Source organism: Oncorhynchus clarkii, chromosome 19 (genome assembly GCF_045791955.1).
Source record: "Oncorhynchus clarkii lewisi isolate Uvic-CL-2024 chromosome 19, UVic_Ocla_1.0, whole genome shotgun sequence".
In the NCBI taxonomy this organism is placed as follows: Eukaryota; Metazoa; Chordata; class Actinopteri; order Salmoniformes; family Salmonidae; genus Oncorhynchus; species Oncorhynchus clarkii.
Genome location: NC_092165.1, coordinates 41,655,472 through 41,682,440, shown reverse-complemented (window position 1 = coordinate 41,682,440; position 26,969 = coordinate 41,655,472). Strand labels below are relative to the sequence as shown.

General features: G+C 43.6%; 1 protein-coding gene across 1 annotated transcript in view; it reads left to right on the top strand.

Annotated features, from left to right (window-relative positions):
- Nucleotides 1-26,969, top strand: part of LOC139375214 (EMAP like 5) — a 76,417-nt gene that overhangs the window by 46,328 nt on the left and 3,120 nt on the right. Inside the window, exons 5-37 of the mRNA XM_071116804.1 lie at nt 3,735-3,920; nt 4,820-4,955; nt 5,196-5,219; nt 5,592-5,793; nt 6,693-6,830; nt 7,043-7,299; nt 7,566-7,778; nt 7,893-8,060; nt 8,741-8,847; nt 8,990-9,108; nt 9,341-9,527; nt 12,733-12,838; nt 13,266-13,359; nt 17,178-17,278; nt 17,378-17,571; nt 17,852-17,963; nt 18,147-18,274; nt 19,015-19,156; nt 19,278-19,430; nt 20,059-20,190; nt 21,560-21,648; nt 22,022-22,198; nt 22,328-22,529; nt 22,691-22,817; nt 23,186-23,200; nt 23,695-23,703; nt 23,921-23,999; nt 24,358-24,487; nt 24,712-24,810; nt 25,252-25,272; nt 25,842-26,015; nt 26,146-26,354; nt 26,753-26,910. Of these exons, the coding sequence (XP_070972905.1) occupies nt 3,735-3,920; nt 4,820-4,955; nt 5,196-5,219; nt 5,592-5,793; nt 6,693-6,830; nt 7,043-7,299; nt 7,566-7,778; nt 7,893-8,060; nt 8,741-8,847; nt 8,990-9,108; nt 9,341-9,527; nt 12,733-12,838; nt 13,266-13,359; nt 17,178-17,278; nt 17,378-17,571; nt 17,852-17,963; nt 18,147-18,274; nt 19,015-19,156; nt 19,278-19,430; nt 20,059-20,190; nt 21,560-21,648; nt 22,022-22,198; nt 22,328-22,529; nt 22,691-22,817; nt 23,186-23,200; nt 23,695-23,703; nt 23,921-23,999; nt 24,358-24,487; nt 24,712-24,810; nt 25,252-25,272; nt 25,842-26,015; nt 26,146-26,354; nt 26,753-26,910 (4,388 nt within the window). The remainder of the gene's footprint in view (nt 1-3,734; nt 3,921-4,819; nt 4,956-5,195; nt 5,220-5,591; nt 5,794-6,692; nt 6,831-7,042; nt 7,300-7,565; nt 7,779-7,892; nt 8,061-8,740; nt 8,848-8,989; nt 9,109-9,340; nt 9,528-12,732; nt 12,839-13,265; nt 13,360-17,177; nt 17,279-17,377; nt 17,572-17,851; nt 17,964-18,146; nt 18,275-19,014; nt 19,157-19,277; nt 19,431-20,058; nt 20,191-21,559; nt 21,649-22,021; nt 22,199-22,327; nt 22,530-22,690; nt 22,818-23,185; nt 23,201-23,694; nt 23,704-23,920; nt 24,000-24,357; nt 24,488-24,711; nt 24,811-25,251; nt 25,273-25,841; nt 26,016-26,145; nt 26,355-26,752; nt 26,911-26,969) is intronic.

Sequence of the window (26,969 nt, the reverse complement as noted above, 5' to 3'; positions counted from 1 at the left end):
TGTGTGTGTGTGGTGGTGGTGGTGGGGGGGGGGGGGGTTACAATTGAGATGTTACATGCAGGAACCCTACGTCATTTCAACGTGGATAATTGACTATTTGATCAATGAGTTTACAACCTATATTCACCCACTCAAAAAGACAGCCAAAAGTTAGTTGAATTTCCAGTGGGTTATCAGTATGCTTTGAACCATCTAAAAGCACAACCAAATTCCAATGGAAAAACAATGTTTGGTTTTTGGTTTAGTTGTCGCCCAAATGTTTGTCACAATGCTTTCAAACATTTAAAAGCACAGCAACATTCAAATGGGAATACAATGTCAGATATTATGTTTATTTATACAACAGAAAGTGTTATCACTTTTCTTCATCTTTTAGCAGAACCAAATGACCTGGATTGCAGTTGAGATTACATTAACAGTATATGGTGCAAGAGACCAATGCCGTTCGAGATTCTGCGCAGATTATTACAGCAATTGTGAAGATCTCCACAGACCCGTGACAATCTATGCATGCTACAAAGCATGTGGACACCTCTTCAAATTAGTGGATTTGGCTATTTCATCAACACCCGTTGCTGACAGGGGTATAAAATCGAGCACACAGCCATGCAATCTTCATAGACAAACATTGGCAGTAGAATGGCCCGTACTGAAAAGCTCAGTGACCTTTAACGTGGCACCGTCATAGGATGCCACCTTTCCAACAAGTCAGTTCGTCAAATTTCTGCCCTGTTAGCTTCCCCGGTCAACTGTCAGTGCTGTTATTGTGAAGTGGAAACATCTAGGAGCAACAACGGCTCAGCCATGGAGTGGTATGCCACACAAGCTCGCAGAATGGAACCGCCGAGTGCTGAAGTGCATAGCGCGTAAACATCATCTGTCCTCTTTTGCAACACTCACTACTGAGTTCTAAACTGCCTCTGGAAGCAAAGTCAGTACAATAACTGTTCGTTGGGAGCTTCATGAAATGGATTTCCATGGCCGAGCAGCCGCATGCATGCCTAAGATCACCATGCACAATGCCAGGCGTCGGATGGAGTGGTGTAAATCTCACCGCCATTGGACTCTCGAGCAGTGGAAACGCATTCTCTGGAGCGAATGCATAGTGCCAACTGTAAAGGCGAGGTTTGGTTTGTCGAAATCGGTGTGGAAGAACTTGACTTGCCTGCACAGAGCCCTGACCTCAACTCCTTCGAACACCTTTGGGATGAATTGGATCGCTGACTGCGAGCCAGTACTAATGCCCAACATCAGTGGCCAACCTCACTAATGCTCTTGTAGCTGAAATGTTCCAACATCTAGTGGAAAGCCTTCCCAGAAGAGTGGATGCTGTTATAGCAGCAAAAGAGGGACCAAATGCCCATGATTTTGGAATGAATGTTCGACGAGCAGGTGTGCACATACTTTTGGCCATGTAGTGTATCTTTATATGACTACATAAGAAAACGTTTATATTTACAGTAACCTCATAACATTTAAAGAAGATGTCACTGCTTGAATAGTTCCATCTGAGTCACTGGCGTAATCAGTGGTGTAAAGTACTTAAGTAAAAATACTTTAAAGTACTAAAGTATTTTGGGGGGTATTTGTACTTTACTTCACTTCATATGTTTGACTACTTTTACTTTTACTCCACTACATTCCTAAAGAAAATAATGTACTTTTTACTCCATACATTTTCCCTGACACATTTTTCCTGAATGCTTAGCAAGACAGGAAAATGGTCCAATTCACACACTTATCAAGAGAACATCCCTGGTCATCCCTACTACCTCTGATCTGGTGGACTCCCTAAACACAAATGCTTAGTTTGTAAATAAAGTTCGGAGTGTTGGAGTGTGCCGCTGGCTATCGTTAAATAAAAGAATGCAAGAAAATGGAATGTGAAATGATTTTTACTTTTACTTTGGATTTTTAAGTTTATTTTGGTAATTGCATTTAGTTTTGATACTTAAGTATATTTAAAACCAAATACTTTTAGACTTTTACTCAAGTAGTATTTTACTGGGTGACTTTCACTTTTACTTGATCCATTTTCTATTAAGGTATCTTTACTTTTAGTCAAGTCAAATTGGGTACTTTTTCCACCACTGGGAGTAATCCCATTCTTTAACTCAGTGGTCACCAACATTTTCTGAGTCAAGATCACTTAAAAAAAAAAACATGACTTAGAAAACGTAAGTCTATACAACATTAACCAATTAAACTGTTTTATAGCAATAAGGTTAGTTCAGTAGGCTATAGGCCCAATATGTTATCACATTGGCTATGCTTGAATTGCCCTACCAATGTTGTTCTTCTCAGACCAAATATATTTAAACAGTTGATGTATTTCATCACACTGGTAATAAACTGAACAAAAATATAAACGCAACGTGTAAAGTGTTGGTCCCATGTTTCATAAGCTGAAATAAATGATCCCTGCAATTGTTGTACTTACAAGAATTTTATTTCTCTCGGATATTGTGCACAAATGTGTTTACATCCCTGTTAGTGATAATTTCTCCTTAGGCAAGATAATCCGTCCACCTGACAGGTATGTCATATCAAGAAGCCCATTAAACAGCATGATCATTACAAAGATCCACCTTGTGCAGCTTGTGGTGGCGACAATAAAAGGCCACTCTAAAATGTGCAATTTTGGGACACAACACAATGTCATAGATGTCTCAAGTTTTGAGGGAGCGTGCAATTGGCTTGCAGACTGCAAGAATGTACACCAAATCTGTTGCCAGAGAATTTAATGTTAATTTCTCTACCAAAAGCCAACACCAATATCGTTTTAAAGAATTTGTCAGTACGTCCAACTGGCCTCACAACCACAGACCACGTGTATAGGGTTGTGTGGACGAGCGATTTGCTAATGTCAACGTTGTGAACAGAGTGCCCCATGGTGGTAGTGGGGTTATGGTATGGGCAGGCATAAGCTACGGACAACGAACACAACTGCACTTTATCGATGGCAATTTGAATGCACAGAGATTCAGTGATGAGATCCTGATGCCCATTGTCGTGCCATTCATCTGATGGTCAGCCTGAGGGGAGGGAGGGAGCAGTGGTGAGGCTGCCTCTCACCCGACTCACCGTCCCTCCTCTCTCCCTCCTCTCACCCAACTCACCGTCCCTCCTCTCTCCCTCCCTCCTCTCACCCTCCTCTCACCCAACTCACCGTTCCTCCTCTCTCCCTCCTCTCACCCAACTCACCGTCCCTCCTCTCTCCCTCCTCTCTCCCTCCTCTCACCCAACTCACCGTCCCTCCTCTCTCCCTCCCTCCTCTCTCCCTCCTCTCACCCAACTCACCGTCCCTCCTCTCTCCCTCCCTCCGCTGAGAAAAGGGGACACAGTCTTCCAGTTGATGGCGAAACTTAAGTCACACTGCATTATTTCTGCCTCATGCGCCAATTCATGTTGTTACTCCTATGACCAGAGAAAGTGAAATATTCCTCGATATTAAAAAAGACACAAGCCGCTAATAATAACAACACAAGCTTATGGAAACACTTTGCTGTACTCATTCATTACAGCTGCAGTGCTGGTTGTAGAGCGAGTGGAAGTGACCACTGCTTTAACTTCTATTTTTTGTTGAGATGGAGACGTGAATCCAACATATCAAGTATTGAATGATATTATTAATGTAAGACACTCAGTGACTGATGAGTTGGTTTATTTATTTATTAACCACCACATTAATCGCATTCTTCTCTCCTGTCTCCCATGTATGTTTCTGGGTTCAGTTTTGGAGCTTATGCGGCAACGCCCTGACCCCTAAGCGAGGAGTTTTTGGCAAAACGGGAGATCTCCAAACTATCCTCTGTCTGGCCTGTGCCAGAGACGAGGTCACATATTCAGGTGCCTTGAATGGGGACATCTACGTCTGGAAAGGCATCAACCTGATCCGGACAGTTCAAGGAGCCCACGGGGTAAGTGTGTGTGGTAGCTGGTTCCAACCAGCCTTAGTTCTGCCTCACTTCCTGGTGGCGTCTCTTGTTTATGCGTCGGTAGTGGGCTGTAGCTTAGGGAATGCTAAGCAGCAGGCTCTCTCAGATCAAGAGATGTCATGCTCTGCGGCTCATGCTCAGGCTGGTTCATTCCCCCACAGCCAGCCCCCACACATCTGCCACAGACCTGCATTCACATTCAGACACAAAACTCACTCAATTACACTGCCTGCCTGCCTACACCCACCTTACTGCTATCGTTAGATCCATCCAGTGGATGATTAAACAGGTCATCATCCATGTTCAACTCACACACCTGCGACTGAACAACTCCTCCATTCATAGAGCTTTGTTTATTTCAACTGATGAAAGCATACAAGGGGACATGTTTAGCAAGGTGACGGTGTGCCATGTAGTCCCTGTGGCTCTCTTTTATTTTGCTCAGTGGAAAGGATCAGCAGTTTACTACTTGGGATTAAATTATATCTGTGAGCTCAACAGCTGAATGCAGGGTTGGTCGGGTGGGGGAGGGGACTCTACTGTGGTCCATGTCTGTGCCTTGCACTCCAAAGAGACTTCTGGCTGGCTCAACCCACAGGAATCCTTCCCGCCAATCACTGTACTCCACAGCAGGCGGCTCCCGGAGCCTGCCAATAAAAAAAAGATATGAGGGAAAAAAAACAATGGTTCAAACGCTTTATGTAATGCACCGCTGTGCTATCTCTTCACGCAGCAGCAACGGTATAATTGTGAAAGCCTTGCTAGACATGTGTCTGCTGCAGCAGAGCTGTTGCTAGTTGCTGTACCACAAGTCTGTCTCGCTCATTTATTGTGCTCATTTATTGTGCACATCCCCACTGACAGACTGTCATTTCCTCCAGTCAGGGATTTTCAGCATGAATGCCTGTGAGGAGGGCTTTGCCACCGGGGGCCGGGATGGCTGTGTCCGGCTATGGGATCTCAACTTCAAACCAATTACTGTCATCGATCTCAGGGAAACAGACCAGGGATATAAAGGTGACATACAACTCCCCCCTCTTCTCATCTTCTTTTCCCACACAGAGCCAGTCCACAGGCTGTCAATGTGCACTGAGTGGATAAATGAACCAGGGTGTTCTTCTCATGTTGTTCTTTAGTACAGGCCTTTTGTATATCGCTAGACTCTTTTCTATTACATCTAGAGGATGTATTCTAGGTCACTAATAGTTTTTTCCTTTCTTCTTTCTTTCGTTTGATTTGTGGTCTTGGGCCTAACAGTAGCTAGAGGTGAAAATAGCAGAGGTGGGTAACAGTGCGCAGGGCACTGGACAATCAGAGTACTACCCCTGTCCTTATGTGCATAGAAGTCCCTGTATTATATTGTTCCATTCCCCTTGTTGGTTTTTCAGCCCAAAGTGTTGCCTACATATTTACTGTATGTGCGTATATTAATATGTATACATGTATGAATATATGTATACCTTCATTGCTTCTTACATTTACTTACCAAAGAGACAGCAAACTATACTGTCTCCATAACAACCACCATATTGTGTAGTCCTCTTGTATTCCTTCTATGTCTTGTTCTGTTTGTTACGGCTATTCTGTGTGTGGGTGTCTGTCTGCGTGTTTTTATCCATTTAACTGTTTGTGCATGCATGTGTGTGTTGACAGGGTTGTCAGTGCGCAGCGTGTGTTGGCGGGGGGATCATATCTTAGTGGGCACCCAGGACAGTGAGATATTTGAGGTGGTGGTCCACGATCGCACCAAGCCCTTCCTCATCATGCAGGGTCACTGTGAGGGAGAGCTGTGGGCGCTGGCTGTGCACCCCACCAAGCCCCTGGCCATGACCGGCAGTGATGATCGCTCTGTCAGGTGGGTGACCAAGCACAACCACTGTCAAACTCCAGGACTAGTCTATGCTTATTATATCCACAGTGTCCCTTACACAATTGCAGTCACTGTCACGTTTGTTATAATAATGGTCGGACCAAGGCGCAGCGTGCGTAGAGTTCCACATGTTTTCATCAAAGAAACTCACCAAAACAAATACAGAACCCAAACAAACTGTGACGTGAGTGTAAACAGGCACTACACAAAAGAAAGATCCCACAAAGCACAATGGGGAAATGGCTGCCTAAATATGATCCCCAATCAGAGACAACGATAAACAGCTGCCTCTGATTGGGAACCTTACCAGGCCAACATAGATCACCTAGATAACCCATCCTAGTCACACCCCGACCTAACCAACATAGAGAATAAAAAGCTCTCTATGGTCAGGGCGTGACAGTCACTGAAATTATCTGGTATATCCAAAGAAATGTTTACATATAGGTACACACATTCACTTCAGGTACTTATATGGTTCATGAGGGAATTGGACCCACGTGATTGCTAACAAAGTTTTCTATCCCTCGGTCTCTGTCTCTGTCTCTGTCTCTGTCTCTGTCTCTCCCTTTGTCTATCCCTCTCCCTCTGTCTCATTCTCTCCCTCTGTCTCTCCCTCTGTCTTTGTCTCTCCCTTTGTCTCTCCCTCTGTCTCTGTCTCTGTCTCTCCCTCTGTGTCTCTGTCTCTCCCTCTCTCTCCCTCTCTCTCTCCCTCTGCCTCTGTTTCTCCCTTTGTCTCTCTCTGTCTCTCTCTCCCTCTGTGTCTCTGTCTCTTCCTCTTTGTCTCTGTCTCTCCCTCTGTCTATCCCTCTCTCTCTCCCCCTCCCTCTCTCCCTCTGTCTCTCCCTCTGTGTCTCCCTCTGTCTCTGTCTCCCCCTCTGTAGAATATGGAGCCTTATAGATCATGCGCTGATAGCTCGCTGTAATATGGAGGAGCCTATTCGCTGTGCAGCTGTGAGCACAGACGGCATTCACCTGGCGCTGGGCATGAAGGACGGCTCCTTTACTGTCCTACGGGTCAGGTGAGTATAGGGCAGAAGTCAAATGGCACTTCTAGTTCTTTCTGATTAGCTTGGTATATGAACTTCATGTTAACTTCCTATTTTGTTTGCAATTCCATTACTCATTAACAATATGTCAGTTAGTGAATGCATGGATATTCAATTTAATTCAAGGAGGGTTGTTTAAAGAATGTATTGGATGACCTTTCCAGTAACGCTCTCCCACTCCACAGAGACATGACAGAGGTGGTCCACATCAAGGACAGGAAGGAGGCCATTCATGAGCTGAAGTACTCTCCTGATGGAGCTCACCTGGCTGTGGGCTCCAATGATAACTCTGTGGACATCTACAGTGTGGTGCAGAGGTACAAGAAGGTGGGAGAGTGCATCGGCTCCACTAGCTTCATCACACACATGGACTGGTCCACAGACAGCAAGTATCTGCAGACCAATGACGGCAATGGAAAGAGGCTCTTCTACAGGATGCCAAGTAAGTCTGTCAATGACATGTCTCGTCATGTAGATAAATGACACTGTGAAGAGTCTTGCTGTCTATGAGAAGGAAGTTAGGATTTCTCTTGTGTCATTACCTCACCGTTATTAATTATATTTTGGTGCTATGTGTGTCATGAACTTTATGCTTTGTTGTGACAACAGTGACGTATGGCCATGAGACAAGATGTCATGATGACTAATGTGCTGCTCATTTGATGTTTTAGTTGCACATGATGTAGTTATTATTGTCTTTCTACTCAGGCGGTAAAGAAGTCACCAACAGGGAAGAGTTGAAGCTGGTGCAGTGGTCCTCATGGACGTGTGTGTTGGGCCCCGAGGTCAACGGAATATGGCCCAAATACTCAGAGATCAATGACATCAACTCTGTTGACGCCAACTTTAATAATCAAGTTTTAGTAACAGCAGATGATTATGGATTAGTGAAACTATTACGGTACCCGTGTGTAAGAAAAGGTGAGGATTTCCATTGGTTCCTTTGTTCGGAGATGTGATGTTGTCAGTCAATTCATTCATGTGATGTTTATGCATTTACAAATTAACGAAAAACAACTCTTCTCTCTATCCCAGGGGCAAAGTTTAAAAAGTATTTAGGTCACTCTGCCCATATAACCAATGCCAGGTGGTCACATGACTACCAGTGGGTGATAACTATTGGTGGAGCTGACCACTCAGTGTTCCAGTGGAAGTTTGTTTCAGACAGAAAGTCGAAGGAAGCTCTTCACATAGCACCTCAAGGTACATGACTGTCCTATTTCGATGACTGCCCCATTCTAGTCTACCCCAATGTGAATATGACTCTGAAGTGCAGACAAGTCTAGTAGACTCCGTGACCCTTCCCCTTGAATGATGTTCCTTATCCCAGCTAAAAGCTTTCTACACGAGGTCATAGATCCACAAGTATACATTTGAAGTGATACTAGCTGGAAGAGAACGTTTGTGTTTGTATTCAGCTCCTACAACCTTGTCCTCATTTGTAAGTCATGTTTCTCAACTAAATGGTCTTAGACAGAGCTGTGCTGCGCTTTGTGAAATTAAACCACATACTAACTGCCATTCCATTTAATTTTCCTAATGGACCCAGCAAGTCAAAGCCTAGCGGTGCCAGGGGTACTCAGTGCCTGGTCTTGGCACGGCCAACTGAGTTTCACTGCATCAGTATTTGTATGTCTCAGTCTGAGTAATAGGACTGTGGAACGGGGAAAGCAGTCCACCACTTAAGACTTTTCAAAGGCTTGCTTGATGAATATGAGCTGTCATCTTCATCCATCTGTGATGTTGGTCTTGGCTGAAATGGGACTCAATACTGGTTGTCTACTAGTTCTGGATTAGTGTGTTTAACCTTATTAAACAAACTGTTGTGGGAGCATCTGGGTGGTAGAATAGATCTGATGAAGTCGTCTTCTTCTCTCCTGCAGAGACGTTGTGCGACTCCAACAGTGAGGAGTCGGACTCGGACCAGTCAGACGTGCCTGAGATGGACTCAGAGATCGAGCAGGAGACACAGCTCACTTATCGGCGGCAGGTTAGTGACACAACACCTGCTCTCCTCTTTGAAAATGACACATTATGAACGTTGCATATGAAAAACAAACAATATTAGATTGAGTAAAAACCTTAACAGATGTCAGAGAGTAAAATGCTTTATATTGTATTTCCATGTCCAGGTTTACAAAGAAGATCTACCTCAGCTCAAAGAGCAGTCCAAGGAGAAGCACCGTGCGATGGCCATGAAGAAAAGAGAGAGAACACCAGGGAGCGGGGTGAAGCTACACTTCATCCACGGGTTAGGAGACCTCAGGCAGCACCACATACCACCGCCAAACATAACACAAACAAATCATAACCTGTGTAAAATGTTCTCACACCAAGCAAACCCGGAAAAGCACACAAAATAATTCAACATCTGTATAGTCTTTATCTAACCATCTTTTCTACCAACAAAACCCCACAGCCAAAAGGTCCAAAATGTGAACGCTGTGTTCTTCCTCATTGTTTCCTGTGTTGTGGTGCTCCAGCTACAGAGGCTTCGACTGCAGGAGCAACCTGTTCTACACCCAGACAGGGGAGATAGTGTACCACGTGGCGGCCGTGGGGGTGGTGTACAACCGACAGCAGAACACCCAGCGCTTCTACATGGGCCATGACGACGACATCCTGTGCCTGGCCATACACCCCCTCAAGGACTTTGTAGCAACAGGCCAGGTAGGTAGCACTGCTAACAATTAAATATATACACTATCGTTAAAAAGTTTGGGGTCACTTAGAAATGTCCTTATTTTTTTAAAGAAAAGCACATTTTTTGTCCATTAAAATAACATGAAATTGATCAGAAATACAGTGTAGACATTGTTAATGTTGTAAATTACTATTGTAGCTGGAAATGTCAGATATTTTTATGGAATATTTACATAGGTGTACAGAGGCCCATTATCAGCAACCATCACTCCTGTGTTCCAATGGCATGTTGTGTTAGCTAATCCAAGTTCATAATTGATCATTAGAAAACCCTTTTGCAATTATGTTAGCACAGATGAAAACTGTGGTTCTGATTAAAGAAGCAATAAAACTGGCCTTCTTTAGACGAGTTGAGTATCTTGAGCATCAACATTTGTGTGTTCGATTACAGGCTCAAAATGGCCAGAAACAAAGAACTGTCTTCTGAAACTCATCAGTCTATTCTTGTTCTTAGAGATGAAGGCTATTTCATGCAAGAAATTGCCAAGAAACTGAAGATCTCGTACAATGCTGTGTACTACTACTCCCTTCACAGAACAGCCCAAACTGACTCTAACCAGAATAGAAAGTGGCAGGCCCCGGTGCACAACTGATCAAGAGGACATGTACATTAGAGTGTCTAGTTTGAGAAACAGACACCTCACAAGTCCTCAACTTGCAGCTTCATTTAATAGTACCCGCAAAACACCAGTCTCCACGTCAACAGTGAAGAGGCGACTCCGGGATGCTGGCCTTCTAGGCAGAGTTCCTCTGTCCAGTGTCTGTGCTCTTTTGCCCATCATAATCTTTTCTTTTTATTGGCCAGTCTGAGATATGGCTTTGCCTAGAAGGCCAGCATCCCGGAGTCGCCTCTTCACTGTTGACGTTGAGACTGGTGTTTTGCAGGTACTATTTAATGAAGCTGCCAGTTGAGGACTTGTGAGGCATCTGTTTCTCAAACTAGACACTCTAATGTATTTGTCTTGCTCAGTTGTGCACCAGGGCCTCCCACTCCTTTTTCTATTCTGGTTAGAGACAGTTTGTGATGCTCTGTGAAGGGAGTAGTACACAGCGTTCTACAAGATTTTCAGTTTATTTGCAATTTCTCACGTGGAATAGCCTTCATTTCTCAGAAAACGAATAGACTGACGAGTTGAGTTAACCATCTTCCCTGTCCCTGCTGAAGAAAATCAGGCCCAAACCATGATGCTGCCACCACCATGTTTGACAGTGGGGATGGTGTGTTCAGCTGTGTCGCTTTTACGCCAAACATAACGTTTTGCATTGTTGCCAAAAAATTAAATTTTGGTTTCATCTGACCAGAGCACCTTCTTCCACATGGTGGCTTGTGGCAAACTTTAAACAACACTTTTTATGGATATCTTTTTTTTACTTTCAGTGCAGCAAACTCTCTCCAGAAGTTCAGTGAGGATCTCTGAATGATCCAATGTTGACCTAAATGACTAATGATGATAAATACAATCCACCTGTGTGTAATCATGTCTCCGTATAAATGCACCTGCACTGTGATAGTCTCAGAGGTCCGTTAAAAGCGCAGAGAGCATCATGAAGAACAAGGAACACACCAGGCAGGTCCGAGATACTGTTGTGAAGAAGTTTAAAGCCGGATTTGGATACAAAAAGATTTCCCAAGCTTTAAACATCCCAAGGAGCACTGTGCAAGCGATAATATTGAAATGGAAGGAGTATCAGACCACTGCAAATCTACCAAGACCTGGCCGTCCCTCTAAACTTTCAGCTCATACAAGGAGAAGACTGATCAGAGATGCAGCCAAGAGGCCCATGATCACTCTGGATGAACTGCAGAGATCTACAGCTGAGGTGGGAGACTCTGTCCATAGGACAACAATCATTCGTATATTGCACAAATCTGGCCTTTATGGAAGAGTGGCAAGAAGAAAGCCATTTCTTAAAGATATCCATAAAAAGTGTTGTTTAAAGTTTGCCACAAGCCACCTGGGAGACACACCAAACATGTGGAAGAAGGTGCTCTGGTCAGATGAAACCAAAATTGAACTTTTTGGCAACAATGCAAAACGTTATGTTTGGCGTAAAAGCGACACAGCTGAACACACCATCCCCACTGTCAAACATGGTGGTGGCAGCATCATGGTTTGGGCCTGCTTTTCTTCAGCAGGGACAGGGAAGATGGTTAAAATTGATGGGAAGATGGATGGAGCCAAATACAGGACCATTCTGGAAGAAAACCTGATGGAGTCTGCAAAAGACCTGAGACTGGGACGGAGATTTGTCTTCCAACAAGACAATGATCCAAAACATAAAGCAAAATCTACAATGGAATGGTTCAAAAATAAACATATCCAGGTGTTAGAATGGCCAAGTCAAAGTCCAGACCTGAATCCAATCGAGAATCTGTGGAAAGAACTGAAAACTGCTGTTCACAAATGCTCTCCATCCAACCTCACTGAGCTCGAGCTGTTTTGCAAGGAGGAATGGGAAAAAATGTCAGTCTCTCGATGTGCAAAACTGATAGAGACATACCCCAAGCGACTTACAGCTGTAATCGCAGCAAAAGGTGGCGCTACAAAGTATTAACTTAAGGGGGCTGAATAATTTTGCACGCCCAATTTTTCAGTTTTTGATTTGTTAAAAAAGTTTGAAATATCCAATAAATGTCGTTCCACTTCATGATTGTGTCCCACTTGTTGTTGATTCTTCACAAAAACATACAGTTTTATATCTTTATGTTTGAAGCCTGAAATGTGGCAAAAGGTCGCAAAGTTCAAGGGGGCCGAATACTTTTGCAAGGCACTGTATTCCATAAAATATCTGACGTTTTCAGCTACAATAGTCATTTACAACATTAACAATTTCTGAACTGTATTTCTGATCAATTTGACCCCATACTTTTGAACGGTAGTGTAGTGTGTGTGTATATTGTATATACTTTTTTCCCCTTTTAGGTGGAAGATGACATTTTGTTATATATATTCAGAGACTGGGATAGAGTAGCTAGGGCCTAAAGTGTATAGAGGCTGACCTCTAAAGATGCCATTGGGAACTGGAGGGTCTTCTGTATATGCTTATGGTGCAAAGTAACTAAAGATAATGTCCTACTGCTAACACTGACCTGGAACTGTTGCATTGCCCTGTGTGGGTGTGGAAGTTGCTGTGGATGAGTGGAAGCTAATTGTTTCTTCTGTCTGTCCAGGTGGGGCGAGACTCTTCCATCCATATATGGGACACAGAGATGCTGAAACCCCTGTCTGTGTTGAAAGGATTCCACCAACTGGGAGTGTGTGCCCTAGACTTCTCAGGTAGTAAACCAGGGCTGTTTACAGATGCTTTCCATACACTCTCCAGATAGTGTAACACATTGAACACAACAACAACCCATTATTGCTTTAACCTAGCCTGACATTCTCAGTCAGCCATGGAGAAAAATAACTCTTCCTTCACACAGGAAATGGGCGAGTTGAAATGTGTTCCAATTTAGAAGCATGGCGCTGAACAACCCTTTTATGGAGATAGTCTGTGTACTGTGGCAGGCTGGCAGCATCAAGGCAAAGGCTCTCATCTCTCTCCTGATAATTGGCCACAGACAGAGGCGTAGCTGCCATTACCTGCCATGGATCAAACCTATACCAGGCTAGTTTACTGTTCCTCACAAAACAAGAGTAAATAGAGAGGCTCTCTGTGTGAATTTTGAATTGATTGAGGTTGTGTTTTGTTGTTCTTCCTCAGCGGATGGCAAGCGACTGGCCTCGGTCGGGCTGGATGACAACCACACCATTGTCCTTTGGGACTGGAGGAAGGGGGAGAAGCTCTCAGCCATCAGGTTAGTACAGTACAGTAGCTGTTATGGCATCTCAGATGATCCATTCAGATCTCAGCAGTCTCCTCAATAGGCAGACTAGAGACATCAAAGGTCAAGATAAGTCCTAAGGGTTGACATTCTTCAGGAACGCTCCACTTACTGATGAAAAACAAGACTAGAAAATGTTTCTCAGTGAGTTAGCTCATGATATATATACATTAACAGTCAAATGTTTGGACACACCGACTCATTCAAGGGTTTTTGTTTATTTTGACTATTTTCTACATTGTAGAATAATAGTGAAAACATCACAATTATAAAATAGCACATGGAATCATGAGGTAACCAACAAAGTGTTAAACAAATCAAAATATATTTTAGATTTTAGATTATTCAAAGTAGCCACCCTTTGCCTTGATGGCAGCTTTGCACACTCTTGGCATTCTCTCAACGAGCTTCACCTGGAATGCTTTTCCAACCATCTTAAAGGAGTTCCCACATATTCTGAGCACTTGTTGGCTGCTTTTCCTTCACTCTGCGGTCCAACTCATCCCAAACCAACTCAATTGGGTTGAAGTCGGGTGATTGTGGAGGCCAGGTCATCTGATGCTGCACTCCATCACTCTCTTTCTTGGTCAAATAGTCTGGAGGTGTATTGGGTCATTGTATTGTTGAAAACAAATGATAGTCTCACTGAGCGCAAACCAGATGGGATGGCGTATCGCTGCAAAATGCTGTATTAGCCATGCTGGGTAAGTGTGCCTTGAATTCTAAATAAATCACTGACAGTGTCACCAGCAAAACACCCCCACACCATCACACCTCCTCCTCCATGCTTCACGGCGGAAACCACACATGTGGAGATCATCCGTTCACCTACTCTGCGTCTCACAAAGACATGGCAGTTGGAACCAAAAATCTCAAATTTGGACTCATCAGACCAAAGAACAGATTTCCACTGGTCTAATGTCCATTGCTCGTGCTTCTTGGCCCAAGCAAGTCTCTTCTTATTATTTGTGTCCTTTAGTAGTGGTTTATTTGCAGCAATTCAACCATGAAGGCCTGATTCACACAGTCTCCTCTGAACAGTTGATGTTGAGATGTGTCTGTTACTTGAACTCTGTGAGGTGTTTATTTGGGCTGTAGTTTCTGAGGCTGGTAACTCTAATGAACTTATCCTCTGCAGCAGAGGTAACTCTGGGTCTTCCATTCCTGTGGCGGTCCTCATGAGAGCCAGTTTCATCATACCGCTCAATGGTTTTTGCGACTGCACTTGAAGAAACGCTCAAAGTTCTTGTAATTTTCCAGATCGACTGACATTCATGTCTTAAAGTAATGATGGACTGTTTCTCTTTGCTTATTTGAGCTGTTCTTGCCATAATATGGTATTTTACCAAATAGGGCTATCTTCTGTATACCACCCCTAACTTGTCACAACACAACTGATTGGCTCAAATGCATTAAGAAGGAAAGAAATTCCACAAATGAACTTTTAAGAAGGCACACCTGTTAATTGAAATGCATTCCAGGTGACTACCTCATGAAACTGGTTGAGAGAATGCCAAGAGTGTGCCAAGCTGTCATCAAGGCAAAGGGTGGCTACTTTGAAGTATCCCAAATATAAAATATATTTGGATTTGTTTAAACGTTTTTGATTACTAAGTGATTCCACATGTGTTATTTCATAGTTTTGATGTCTTCACTATTCTACAATGTAGAAAATAGTAAAAATAAAGAAAAACCCTTGAATGAGTTGATGTGTCCAAACGTTTGACTGTTACTGTAGAGTGACCTAATAATACTAGTTTTGGTCCAGATTCAGTTTAGTATTATTCATGTAAATGAGAGGTCTTTGTCCACAAGCTATGACCCGGTCAGTAGTTCCTGCAGCATAAATCAGTTATCCACCCCCACACTGATTCACAAAGATACATGTCCAGTCATGCAATGTCCAGCATCACAACCATCCCTTGGCCATTGTACAAGCTCCGGAGCCAAGAGAATAACAACAAGTACTTCATTGCTCCTGATCAAAACATTCCCTTTAATTCCCTAGACAGCTTGAGCACCTCCACTTTAAACGTGGACATTTATATATGAGGGCAACATTGATATAGTTCTCGTGAAGAGAGGAGGGAGGGGAACCACCCTGCAGACTCTTAAAGCTGTTCCTTTCTGAATAGAGAACACTTGGCCCTGCCAACTCACAGCTGAATGATTAAGTGTATGTCTGGTGCAGATCTCTGGTCCATCCATCTCAACCTGGGTTTAGGCTACATTCACTGTGAGTATAATCTAAAATGAAAAGTGGCCATTTAAAAAAATAAAATTATGTAAAATCGAATGGCAATTCAAACTAGCAAATATCAAATATCCAGGAATTCAAATATGGTTGTCTAGCATCTATATGGACACTCTGATTTCCCCCAATGCTGGTCTTATTTCTCTATGGCTTTGCACTTGATATTCATAGCGGTAAAATAGTCCTTTGGAATTCCATCAGGCTAGTTAGAGCAGTGGAGGCTTGCTCATGTCCTGCCTGCGTGCTGTAGCTGTTGTGTACTGTGCTCCCGTGGCAGCTCAGAGACAGCTTGGAGCTGCACTAATCTCCTTTGCAGGCCCTGGTGGGCAGTGCAGTGAGGCGGGCAGAGGGAAATGGGGCCTGACAGAGCCTGCCTTGTGCACTGCACTGCCTAGTCCTCAGCTGGGAGAGGAGCATGGTGAGGCAGAGATAGGGAGAGGGGGCATGAGAGAAAGATGGAGATGAGCGGGGGAGGAAACCGATACGAGACGGGGAGGGAAAATAGTGGGAGAGGGGGGAGAGGGATGGAAGTGAGAGAAGGAGAGTGAGAAAGCTTGAAAGGGATAGAGAGATGAAGTAGGTATCAGTTTTGCTCTGGCCTCAGTGAGCGCCATGTAGTGATGCAGCAGCACAAAGGCCAGTGATTAGGGACCCAGCCCAGTGTGCACTACGCTCCATTGGATCAGACAGGAAATGCCAGTGATTAGGGACCCAGCCCAGTGTGCACTACGCTCCATTGGATCAGACAGGAAAGGCCAGTGATTAGGGACCCAGGCCAGTGATTAGGGACCCAGCCCAGTGTGCACTACGCTCCATTGGATCAGACAGGAAAGGCCAGTGATTAGGGACCCAGCCCAGTGTGCACTACGCTCCATTGGATCAGACAGGAAATGCCAGTGATTAGGGACCCAGGCCAGTGATTAGTGACCCAGCCCAGTGTGCACTACGCTCCATTGGATCAGACAGGAAAGGCCAGTGATTAGGGACCCAGCCCAGTGTGCACTACGCTCCATTGGATCAGACAGGAAAGGCCAGTGATTAGGGACCCAGGCCAGTGATTAGGGACCCAGCCCAGTGTGCACTACGCTCCATTGGATCAGACAGGAAAGGCCAGTGATTAGGGACCCAGCCCAGTGTGCACTACGCTCCATTGGATCAGACAGGAAATGCCAGTGATTAGGGACCCAGGCCAGTGATTAGGGACCCAGCCCAGTGTGCACTACGCTCCATTGGATCAGACAGGAAAGGCCAGTGATTAGGGACCCAGCCCAGTGTGCACTACGCTCCATTGGATCAGACAGGAAATGCCAGTGATTAGGGACCCAGCCCAGTGTGCACTACGCTCCATTGGATCAGACAGGAAAGGCCACTGATCCTTATTGTTCATATGGGAGGGAGGCAGTCAAACTGTGCAGACACATTGGGTGTAATATGATTCCCTGTACACTAACTGTCTTCTAAGTTTATTCCACTTCTATTTCAGATCCATGTATTTTTGTGCAATGGAATTAATGCAATGTTTTCAATCATTTTTTAGGGGAAGCAAGGATAAGATTTTTGTCATAAAAATTAATCCATACTGTTCAGACAAGCTCATCACAGCAGGGGTAAAGCATATGAAGTTCTGGCATAAAGCAGGTAAGAGACCGCAAAGTTAAACAAAAGTTTACTCAGCAATGTCTCAAAGAATGATGTGATGTGTTGTCATGTGAGTTAATGACACAACCTCTCTTTCAGGTGGTGGTTTGATCGGGCGTAAGGGCAATATGGGGAAGACCGAGACAATGATGTGTGCTGTGTATGGCTGGACAGAGGAGATGGTGTTCTCAGGGACGTGCACAGGAGACATCTGTATCTGGAGAGACATGTTCCTGGTAAAGACAGTCAAAGCCCATGATGGCCCAGTCTTCAGTATGCACGCCCTGGAGAAGGTACTGGAAGGGAAAGGAAGGGGTTTAAACACTGGCCATTTGAAATGTGAAATAGAGATGACACCACTCTCTCTGTCTTTGTGTCTCTCTTTCTTTCTTCCCCTCTCGCTGTTTCTCTCTTTGTTTTTGCCATTACTATTCTGATGGTGTAGTATTGTCAATGAATAGAGTAGGATTGTATTCTTTCAGATGTCAGTTTTATACAATGATGCTATGTGAGTGATTAAAGAAGAGATATTCTAATCTATCTCCTGTTCTCTCGTTATGTCCCACTCTGTAGGGATTTGTGACAGGAGGGAAGGACGGCATAGTGGCTCTGTGGGATGACACCTTTGAGAGATGCCTCAAGACGTATGCCATCAAGAGAGCAGTCCTCGCTCCAGGCTCCAAAGGTAAAAGGTCACCCTATCACTGCCGTGAAGCCAATCACGTTACATACTGTGCTCATAGCTCCAACGCCAAAGGAATCATTCAGTGGAAATCCATTTAAACACTCAATCCATTTAGCTTTAATGAAGATTTCTTCCTTTGCCCCTGGTTAAATGAAAGTCCTTATCCAATAATTCACTCTATAGGGTTACTGTTGGAGGACAACCCTTCCATACGTGCCATATCACTTGGTCATGGTTATATACTGGTGGGGACAAAGAACGGAGAGATTCTGGAGGTGGATAAGAGTGGACCCATCACCTTGCTGGTCCAGGTGAGCGGATACAGAGTGTTACATACAGTGTCATTATAAAGTCAACAATCTGTCACAATGAACAGCACACACGACAGGCACCAGCTGTGCTTAACTGAGGCTGGCAGGGATGTGGCAGCCTGGTTTTTGTAGCTTGGTTAGGTGGGAGCCAATGAGGTGCCAGTAATGAAGGTGTCAGCTGGGGGCACATTATTTTGGGTTGAAGGTTGTACTGAGAGACTGGCAGTGAGGGGAACTGTCTCTTCACTGGAAACCATTGTAGAACTATGTTATACTGTACAGTACATGGAGTAACGTTGCAGAAACTGTTTATAATACTGATGAATGAGCCCTGCAGTCTTTTAATTTTGTTAATTAATTTTGCAAAGACAAGTGCTTCTACTATCTCCCCAGGCCTCATTTGACCCATAAGAAACCCAGAGCTAATATTATTGATTTTCTTGTGAAATGCTCTAGAGCAAATGAGCAATTTCTTATGGGTGAAGCCGAGCAACAGAAACATATGGAATGAGCTCTGAGGCTTCTGTCTGCTCGGCTCCTCCATTGATTTTCATTGTGCAAAATGCTACACTGTGCTAGACATGTAGTCCATGTATTTATTTTACATGGGTGCTATGTGTATCAAATATTTTATGTTAGAAGATATAAAATGTGGTTCCTAACCCCTCTCTGTCGTACCTTGATTAGATTGAATTGAGTTGCACTGAGTGAACGATATTGTCTATTTGATGGGTCCACAGGGTCACATGGAGGGTGAGGTATGGGGCCTGGCCACTCATCCCCATCTCCCTCTCTGTGCCACTGTCAGCGATGACAAAACCCTGCGCATATGGGACCTGTCCCCCAGCCACTGTATGCTGGCTGTACGCAAGCTCAAGAAAGGTGAGTCACTCAAATAGAAAGGTCTATGCTACATTCATTCACTTCCTTTTTTCCCTTTCTGTGGTGCATTCTTATAGTCATTAGGTGCATTCTCTGAGGTACTAACTGACCTCCTCCATAGGGGGGCGCTGCTGCTGCTTCTCCCCTGAGGGCAAGGCCCTGGCAGTGGGCCTGAATGACGGAAGCTTCCTCATCGTCAACGCAGACACCCTGGAGGACCTAGTGTCCTTCCAACACCGCAAGGATATCATCTCAGACATACGCTTCTCACCAGGTCAGACATTGTCCTCCCTCCATCCCTCCCTCCACTCATTCCTCCAGCCCTACAAATTCCCTCCATATTCTTTCCTGAAGAAAGAAAGACAAAGTGTAAATATTACTTTGTCTTAAAAAGAAAGAGAAAAAATATATGAGATATGGCCAGGTATTCATATTTTCCCCCTGCTGTGAGAAGAGGTATTGCTGCAGGCTTGACCCAAATACACTGATGTATATAACAAGGCCAGGCAGGGAGAGACACAGTCTGTCTGAGTGGGAAGAGAGTAGTGGGGGAGGATAAAGTGAGAGCTAGAAACTCAACTCTCTATCTCATGGCCAGTTAACCTTAATCTACAATGCTAAGGATCCAGTTTCCCAACACATAACTGATAGTGCTTCTAATTGCTTCTCTATACACTATAGACGTCTGCACTCTTATACACTGTTCAATGTGTTGGCAGATAGTAGTTTTATTATTCTAAAGAATTGTGACGACCATATATATACTGTAAATATGGAGTACTGTTTGTTGTCAGAGTTGATTTAATGTGTGTTGTTATCTTGGCTGCTGACCAGAAGGCCTGACAGACTTGTAACAACAGAAAAGGAAACCCTTTTGAAACATGGCTGCTGTGTTTACACAGGTGCAGGGAAGTACCTGGCGGTGGCGTCGGTTGACAGCTTTGTGGACATCTATAATGTGATGAGCAGCAAGAGGGTGGGGGTGTGCAAGGGGTCCCTCAACTACATCACCCATCTGGACTGGGACAAGAGAGGTAAGCATGTTCGTCTAACAACTACACTGATTGTGGCAGTGACCTTTGCAGGTGACAGTTGACCTGGACCAATGCCATTGTATTTCAGGCTATTCTTATTGTTGGCTCATTCACAATGTGTGGACATCCATTTTAAACCTCTAGGTAAAGGAATAGTCGTTTTTGTTATTCCAAGTATGATAACTGAATGATAATGCTACTGGGTTGTTCCACCGATACAGTGCCTTTTGAGAAGTGTAAAATCTTTTGATTTCACCTCATTTGAGCTTTCTGACATAAAGAGCACATGTTCAACCTCATAACCTCCATCTGAAGAGGTTAAATAAAAAAAATGGCTATATTAAGTGCCTATCAAGTGCCAAATAAAGTAATGGGGTTGACTGTAGGAGGGTTGATGATTTCATCTTAAATCAGCTATAAATCCCCTCATGAGAGGAGGAATGGAAGCTTGTTGTGTGCAACAGGGAATGGCAACTGAATGCAAGCGTCCCCAAAGAAATGTAATTGCTCAAATATTTCTAGCCTTTCTATCTATGGGTAACAGAGTTTGATCCGCTCAGTTTTCCAGCACAAAACACCACCCAGTGGGTAAAATGACATTGAAACTACGTGGAAAACTGATTGGATTTGTGAAAAGCCTTAAGTACATTTCATTATTTTTTTTACCCAACTTTTAACCTTAATCCAATGACATGGTGACATTTTATGTTTTGTTGATCTCATGTTGAATTCAAGTTAGTTGACAACTCAACCAAATGTAAATCAAAACTAGATGTTGAACTGAAGTCTGTGCCCAGGGGACAGATAATGGCCAGAAAGAGTAGATTCAGCTCACCTGCTATTACATTATGATTTGACTATTAGATGTTAAATGTTTCTTTTGAAAAAATTTTTTTAAATGAATAGTTTCACCATATTAAAATGAGAGTTCCGTTCAAGTAATAGGGTTGATCTTAAAATGAGGGACAGACGTAAATGAATGACTAATCACATGAAATGAATAATCATTTTCAGAAAACAAAATAATGAGGTCTTTACAATGATGGTGAAAACTTGGAGACGTTTTTGTATTAAGTGGGTTGAAATCGTCCTAGAAGTGACACAGGGTTGGCGGAGGGACAAGTCAAAATGCTGAATTTTGGCACTGTAGTAAGCCTTTATTCATATAAAAATGTGATTGATTGAATTCTTGATGAGTGCAATTAATTTAATATAACAGGCTTTTAAAATGTTATATTTGTGCACAATTTCTACTTAAAATATCAAAGGGACGCAAAAGGCACTCATTTTGTGGAACGACCCTACTATAAACCACAAAAGGGTTAATTTAATATCAGATTCAGTCTTAACTGTGTTCTCTTATTCACAGGAAAACTACTGCAAGTGAACACTGGTGCTAAAGAACAGTTATTTTTCGAAGCTCCACGGGGAAAGAAGCAGACCATTCCTGCTACAGAGGTAAGCACAGCACATCACATACACTGCTGCCTGCCATGGCCCATGGCGTTGTCGTGGCTATAGTGGGGCTGGCCTACTTTTTCCCCCGAGATGTCACAGGACAGCGTGGTAAGGGCACTCAAGCATTAACACAGCCCATTTTTCTCCAGCATCATTCTAATTCTGGCAATGGAAATGGGATAGTGTTTGTTTTTAGGGCCTCTTTATACTGTGTGATGTTCAAACACCTTTTGAGGCACGGGGGGGTCATTAAGACATAGGGGTTAGGTATCATAGATGCTGTCAGGCTGGTGTCAAATCTCATAGGAACCACTGTTGTCCACCTCACCACCCTTCCACCCTTCCTCTCCTCTCTCCTGGTCCGCTCCTTCAGGTAGAGAAGATAGACTGGAGCACATGGACCTGTGTTCTCGGGACGTCCTGTGAGGGGATCTGGCCTGTGGTCAGTGAGGTTACCGAGGTGACCACTGCCTGCCTTAGCAACAACAGAAACGTGCTAGCAACGGGGGATGATCTGGGATACGTCAAGCTATTCAGGTATCCTGTCAAGGTAAGGCACTTATAATTATCTATTCATGTCTTCTCATTGCCCTTACTAGAATGTAAAACATTTACACTGTTATGTTAATGCTAATGTTAAAACAATGTTATTTTAACTTAATGTTACTTCTGCCCACAGGGAAAGTATGCAAAGTTCAAGCGCTATGTGGCCCATAGCACCCATGTGACTAACGTGCGGTGGACGCATGACGATGCTCTCCTGGTGACGGTTGGTGGGGGTGACACATGCCTCATGATCTGGACTCACGAGGCCGAGGGGCACAGGGAAGCCAGACATTGTGATAGTGAAGAGTCGGACATCGAGAGCGAGGATGATGGGGGTGAGAAATGCACACAAATACACACAAGTCATCATATAGTCACTTTCTACTGATATAGATAGCCTCCCTCTAATATTTTATTATGTTTAGCCTCTCATAGATGGTACAAAAGGCAGCATGTGTTCTGATCTAGTATCTTTATATTTTCTGTCATTGGCCAGGTTATGACAGTGATGTGACGAGGGAGAATGAGATGAACTACACCATCAAGGCCTTATCCACCAACGTGCGACCCATGACTGGGGTCAAACCCCACTTGCAGCTGAAGGAGCCATCTGTGGACGAGAGGTAACAGTCCACAGGGCTGTGGAGAGACACCCACGGGTTCAAATCTCTTTTTCATGTATTTTCCATTTGAGGCTTTCTTTATTGGGCACATGATGGACACAAAATATTTAAGACAATCAGTTTAAACTGAAACAAGGTGTAGTGAAAGAAAATCCAATTGGAATCTCATAATATGTCAAAGTGACACCAAAGGGTCCACCAACCCAATTTGTGTAAATCCAGATTCCCTCAATCACGTTTCTTTTTTTTGCCTTTACGTAAATTCATACTGTCCCTTAGAGGATAACCTCACCTCTCTCTTCTTCTCTCTTCAATGGCTGTCCCTCTGTCTCTGTCTGTCCTGCTCTCCTCTTTCATTCTACTTGAAGGCAGGGGGTAATCAGGTAAGAGACTTTACACAAGACATCCCCATTACTTTAGGGAAATGTACCTCTTGCTAGGCACAATATATACCCTGAGATATCTCAATATCAAATATCTCAAATCTCAATTGATAAAGCATGTTAATCTATGGTCTTTTACAGAAACTATGGTCCAAATAAGCCGTACAGAACGTCTTTACTTGGGTTTTGGAAACATTTGTCTGTTTCGTGAACTGTGTGGAAGAGTTTATAATAATAAGTATGTCTGCTTCACACTATGGTTTGACAACCCATGCAGCATCTGTGGGTGCCAGTTAGTGATTATCATAGAGATGCTAAAGGTGCTGGTTGTTATAGATACTCCGTGGCGCTGAATGGGGTGTATTTTATGTCCTCAGTGGCTGCCTTGTCAGTGTTGTGTTATGCTTCTGTGTCGGTGGGGCAGCTGTGAACGCTGTGCTGTCAGAACCCCTGTTCTCATGTTCCATTTGTCTTTGTTATTGCTGCCATGGAAGAGGGTCAAGGTAAGACACATCCCCTATGTTCCATATTAACTTCTTCTGATTGAATATTTCAGACCCACATTTCACTTATTGAGCACTTATAGCTCAAGAAACGTCTTCTCCAAATACATGATTCATAAAGGTCTTGACTTGTATTTTGGATCTTTGACTTGAGAAAGATTGAGGGGTCGATGGGGTCATACACAGTAGCTCCTATTATTCTAGCTGTCTGTTTCAGACCTCCTGTTAGCAGGGCGCTGCCACAGCCTGAGAAGCTGCAGACCAACAATGTGGGCAAGAAGAAGCGGCCCATTGAGGTGAGACTGGTGTTACCTTAGGACTAACACACCCATTCAAATAATATTTTATGGATGTTAGCTATTGATGCAACCTACATTAACCCACATATCTCATCAAATTCGATTTTTGCATTAGTATTTGTCATGCAGCAAATGGGTCATTGTTTTGGTAATGCAATAATTTAGAGTCAAGAACTGTGTTCTGCTTTGTCCACTCCAGACATCCTCTTCAGGGACCATAATTTAACCATAATCACATCTTGAGGAAGCACATGCTCCTGATGCGCTGCTGTACCTTCAAAAAGAAATTGGTCTCATCTCCCTCAGTTGTCATAGAGATGATTTTGATCCTGACCCTTTCATAACTCTTCTGCAGGACCTGGTGCTGGATCTGGTTTTTGGTTACCGGGGCAATGACTGCCGCAACAACGTCCACTACCTGAATGAGGGGACGGATATCATCTACCACACAGCTTCTGTCGGTATCGTCCTCAACTTAACCACAGGTGGGAGGGGTTGGAGTAGAGAAGGGATGAGCCGAGTTGTGTTCATCTGAAGAGGGTTTTACAGTATTGTTGAATGAGCCTTAATGCTGTTCTTTGAAATCCTAAACATGTTGATTGTCCTTTACTGTTCTTACGAGGGATGTCAATTCACATATTTGTGTGTGTGTGCATGGCGTGTGCACGTTGTTGCGTGCACGTGCCTGTGTGTATGTGTTTCCTTGCAGCCTGCCAAAGCTTCTATATAGAACATAGTGATGACATTCTGTGCCTGACTATCAATCAACACCCCAAATTCCCCAACGTGGTGGCAACTGGCCAAGTAGGTATGTTTGTGAGAGGTTGACCTCATGTTTTCTTCCCTATGTGCTGTAACTGTGTGTTCTACTGGGGGGTTACTGTACCCCCCACCCCCCCTCCCCCTATCTGTGCTCTGATGCAACTTACCTGCATAGTCGCAAACTTCACACAGTTGAATAAAAGAGTAATTATCATGCATGCTTGCTGTGTGCCTTGCAATCCACAGAAACCTACCAAAAACACATGCTATGCAAACAGTCTCTAAAGAGTGAATCAAAAGCTGCATGTGGGAGGTCCTTGTACAATTCCCATGCACATGTTAGCTCTTTATGAGGAAAACGACTACAATACAGTATTCTGTCAATATTCTTATTAACACTTGGACTGCGTAAGATAGTGTTTTAGAGTTTTACTAGTGCCATTGATCTTCCTATTATTTCATTCATCTTTACATTTGTTCCATACAGGTGATACTGGTGATATGTCAGGTAAGAACTTCGCCATTTCAATAGTTTTGGTTTGTCCCAGACAGCAGAGGATGTTGTTCTGACTGAGAGTGTATTGGTGCACTAGTGGAAAAATATATATAATTTTGAAAAGATCCTTGATGATGTTTTCTTATGGTAGATTGAGAATAGCTTTCTCTTCTTCATAGATAATATTGATTGACAGCTTTCCAGTTAACCTTCTACTACATCCACAGTGTGTTATATTAATAGACTGCGACCTAGTGGGTTAGATGGGAAGGGCAGGTGTGCATCTCACACAAACTTGCTTGATTGCTTCAGTTGCTTGTAGCCCTGTAGCTCTTGTTTGACCCCCACTTACATTGGTACTCAATTCAAAACAAGTTTTTTTATATGAATGTACCATTGATATTCAATATCCATTATAACTTGTCATATGGTCCGACAAATGTAAAAACCTCATATTTAAAAGAAGTCACAGTCATTGAATTTTATCATTTGTGGATTTAGTTGGGGCCTAAAGTTTCTGGCCTCTTTTCATCCAGCATACATGAAGCTTGAATCTACACTGCTGTTGTTCCCTCCCTCAGCCACGTCGCCCTCCATCCACGTGTGGGATGCCATGAACAAGCAGACGCTGTCTGTGCTGCGCTGTTTCCACTCCCGGGGTGTCTGCTCGGTCAGCTTCAGTGCCACTGGGAAGCTGCTGCTCTCTGTGGGTCTGGACCCAGAACACACCATTACCATCTGGAAGTGGCAAGAAGGTAAATACCTCACACCTACTCATTACAGGTTTTTCACCTTATCAGGGTGCACCTGTTAGTGCCCAGCTGCAATGAATACAGGGAGATAGGTCCCCAACAGAGCTTATATCAATGCACCATTATTTTTAAGGTGCCAAAGTGGCCAGCCGGTCAGGTCACACTCAACGGATCTTTGTGGCAGAGTTCCGTCCGGACTCGGACACCCAGTTTGTTTCTGTTGGGATAAAACATGTGAGGTTCTGGACGCTCGCGGGCCGGGCTCTGCTGTGCAAGAAGGGTGTGATGAGTTCCATAGAGGACGCCCGCATGCAGACCATGCTCTCTGTAGCATTTGGAGCTGTAAGTCCATTCCCCACTCTCTATGTTACTGCCATATGATACCCAATCGGACAGTACAGTTACTACATTTGCAGTTTCCCTATGGAACATGTATACTTAGAATGTATTTGGCATTGTACTTATTATTAAGATGTATTTATACTTTATTTTATGTATAATCTTATGAATGTTAACTTGAATTAATGTTGAAAACTTTTAAAAATATAATCTACCTTTCATTTCAATGGTATGACAACAGGGTACAGATATGATACATGTTGTAATTATATGTATAAAGCCTATTGAATAGGGTTAACGATGCAATTTAATTGATTCTTATACTGATTGATTGTCTGTGCAATGCTCCTCTGCTCTTTTAGGTCACAAGATTAGTGCAGGTTTGTTTTTTTTTGTTTCAGAATAACTTGACATTTACAGGTACCATTAGTGGGGATGTGTGTGTGTGGAAGGAGCACATTCTAGTGAGAGTAGTGGCTAAAGCCCACACAGGGCCTGTATTCACCATGTACACCACACTAAGAGATGGCCTCATCGTTACGGGAGGCAAGGAAAGACCGTAAGTATTGCTCCTCTCCTCACTGTACCAGCTACCACTGCTGTTAGTCGTGTGAAATC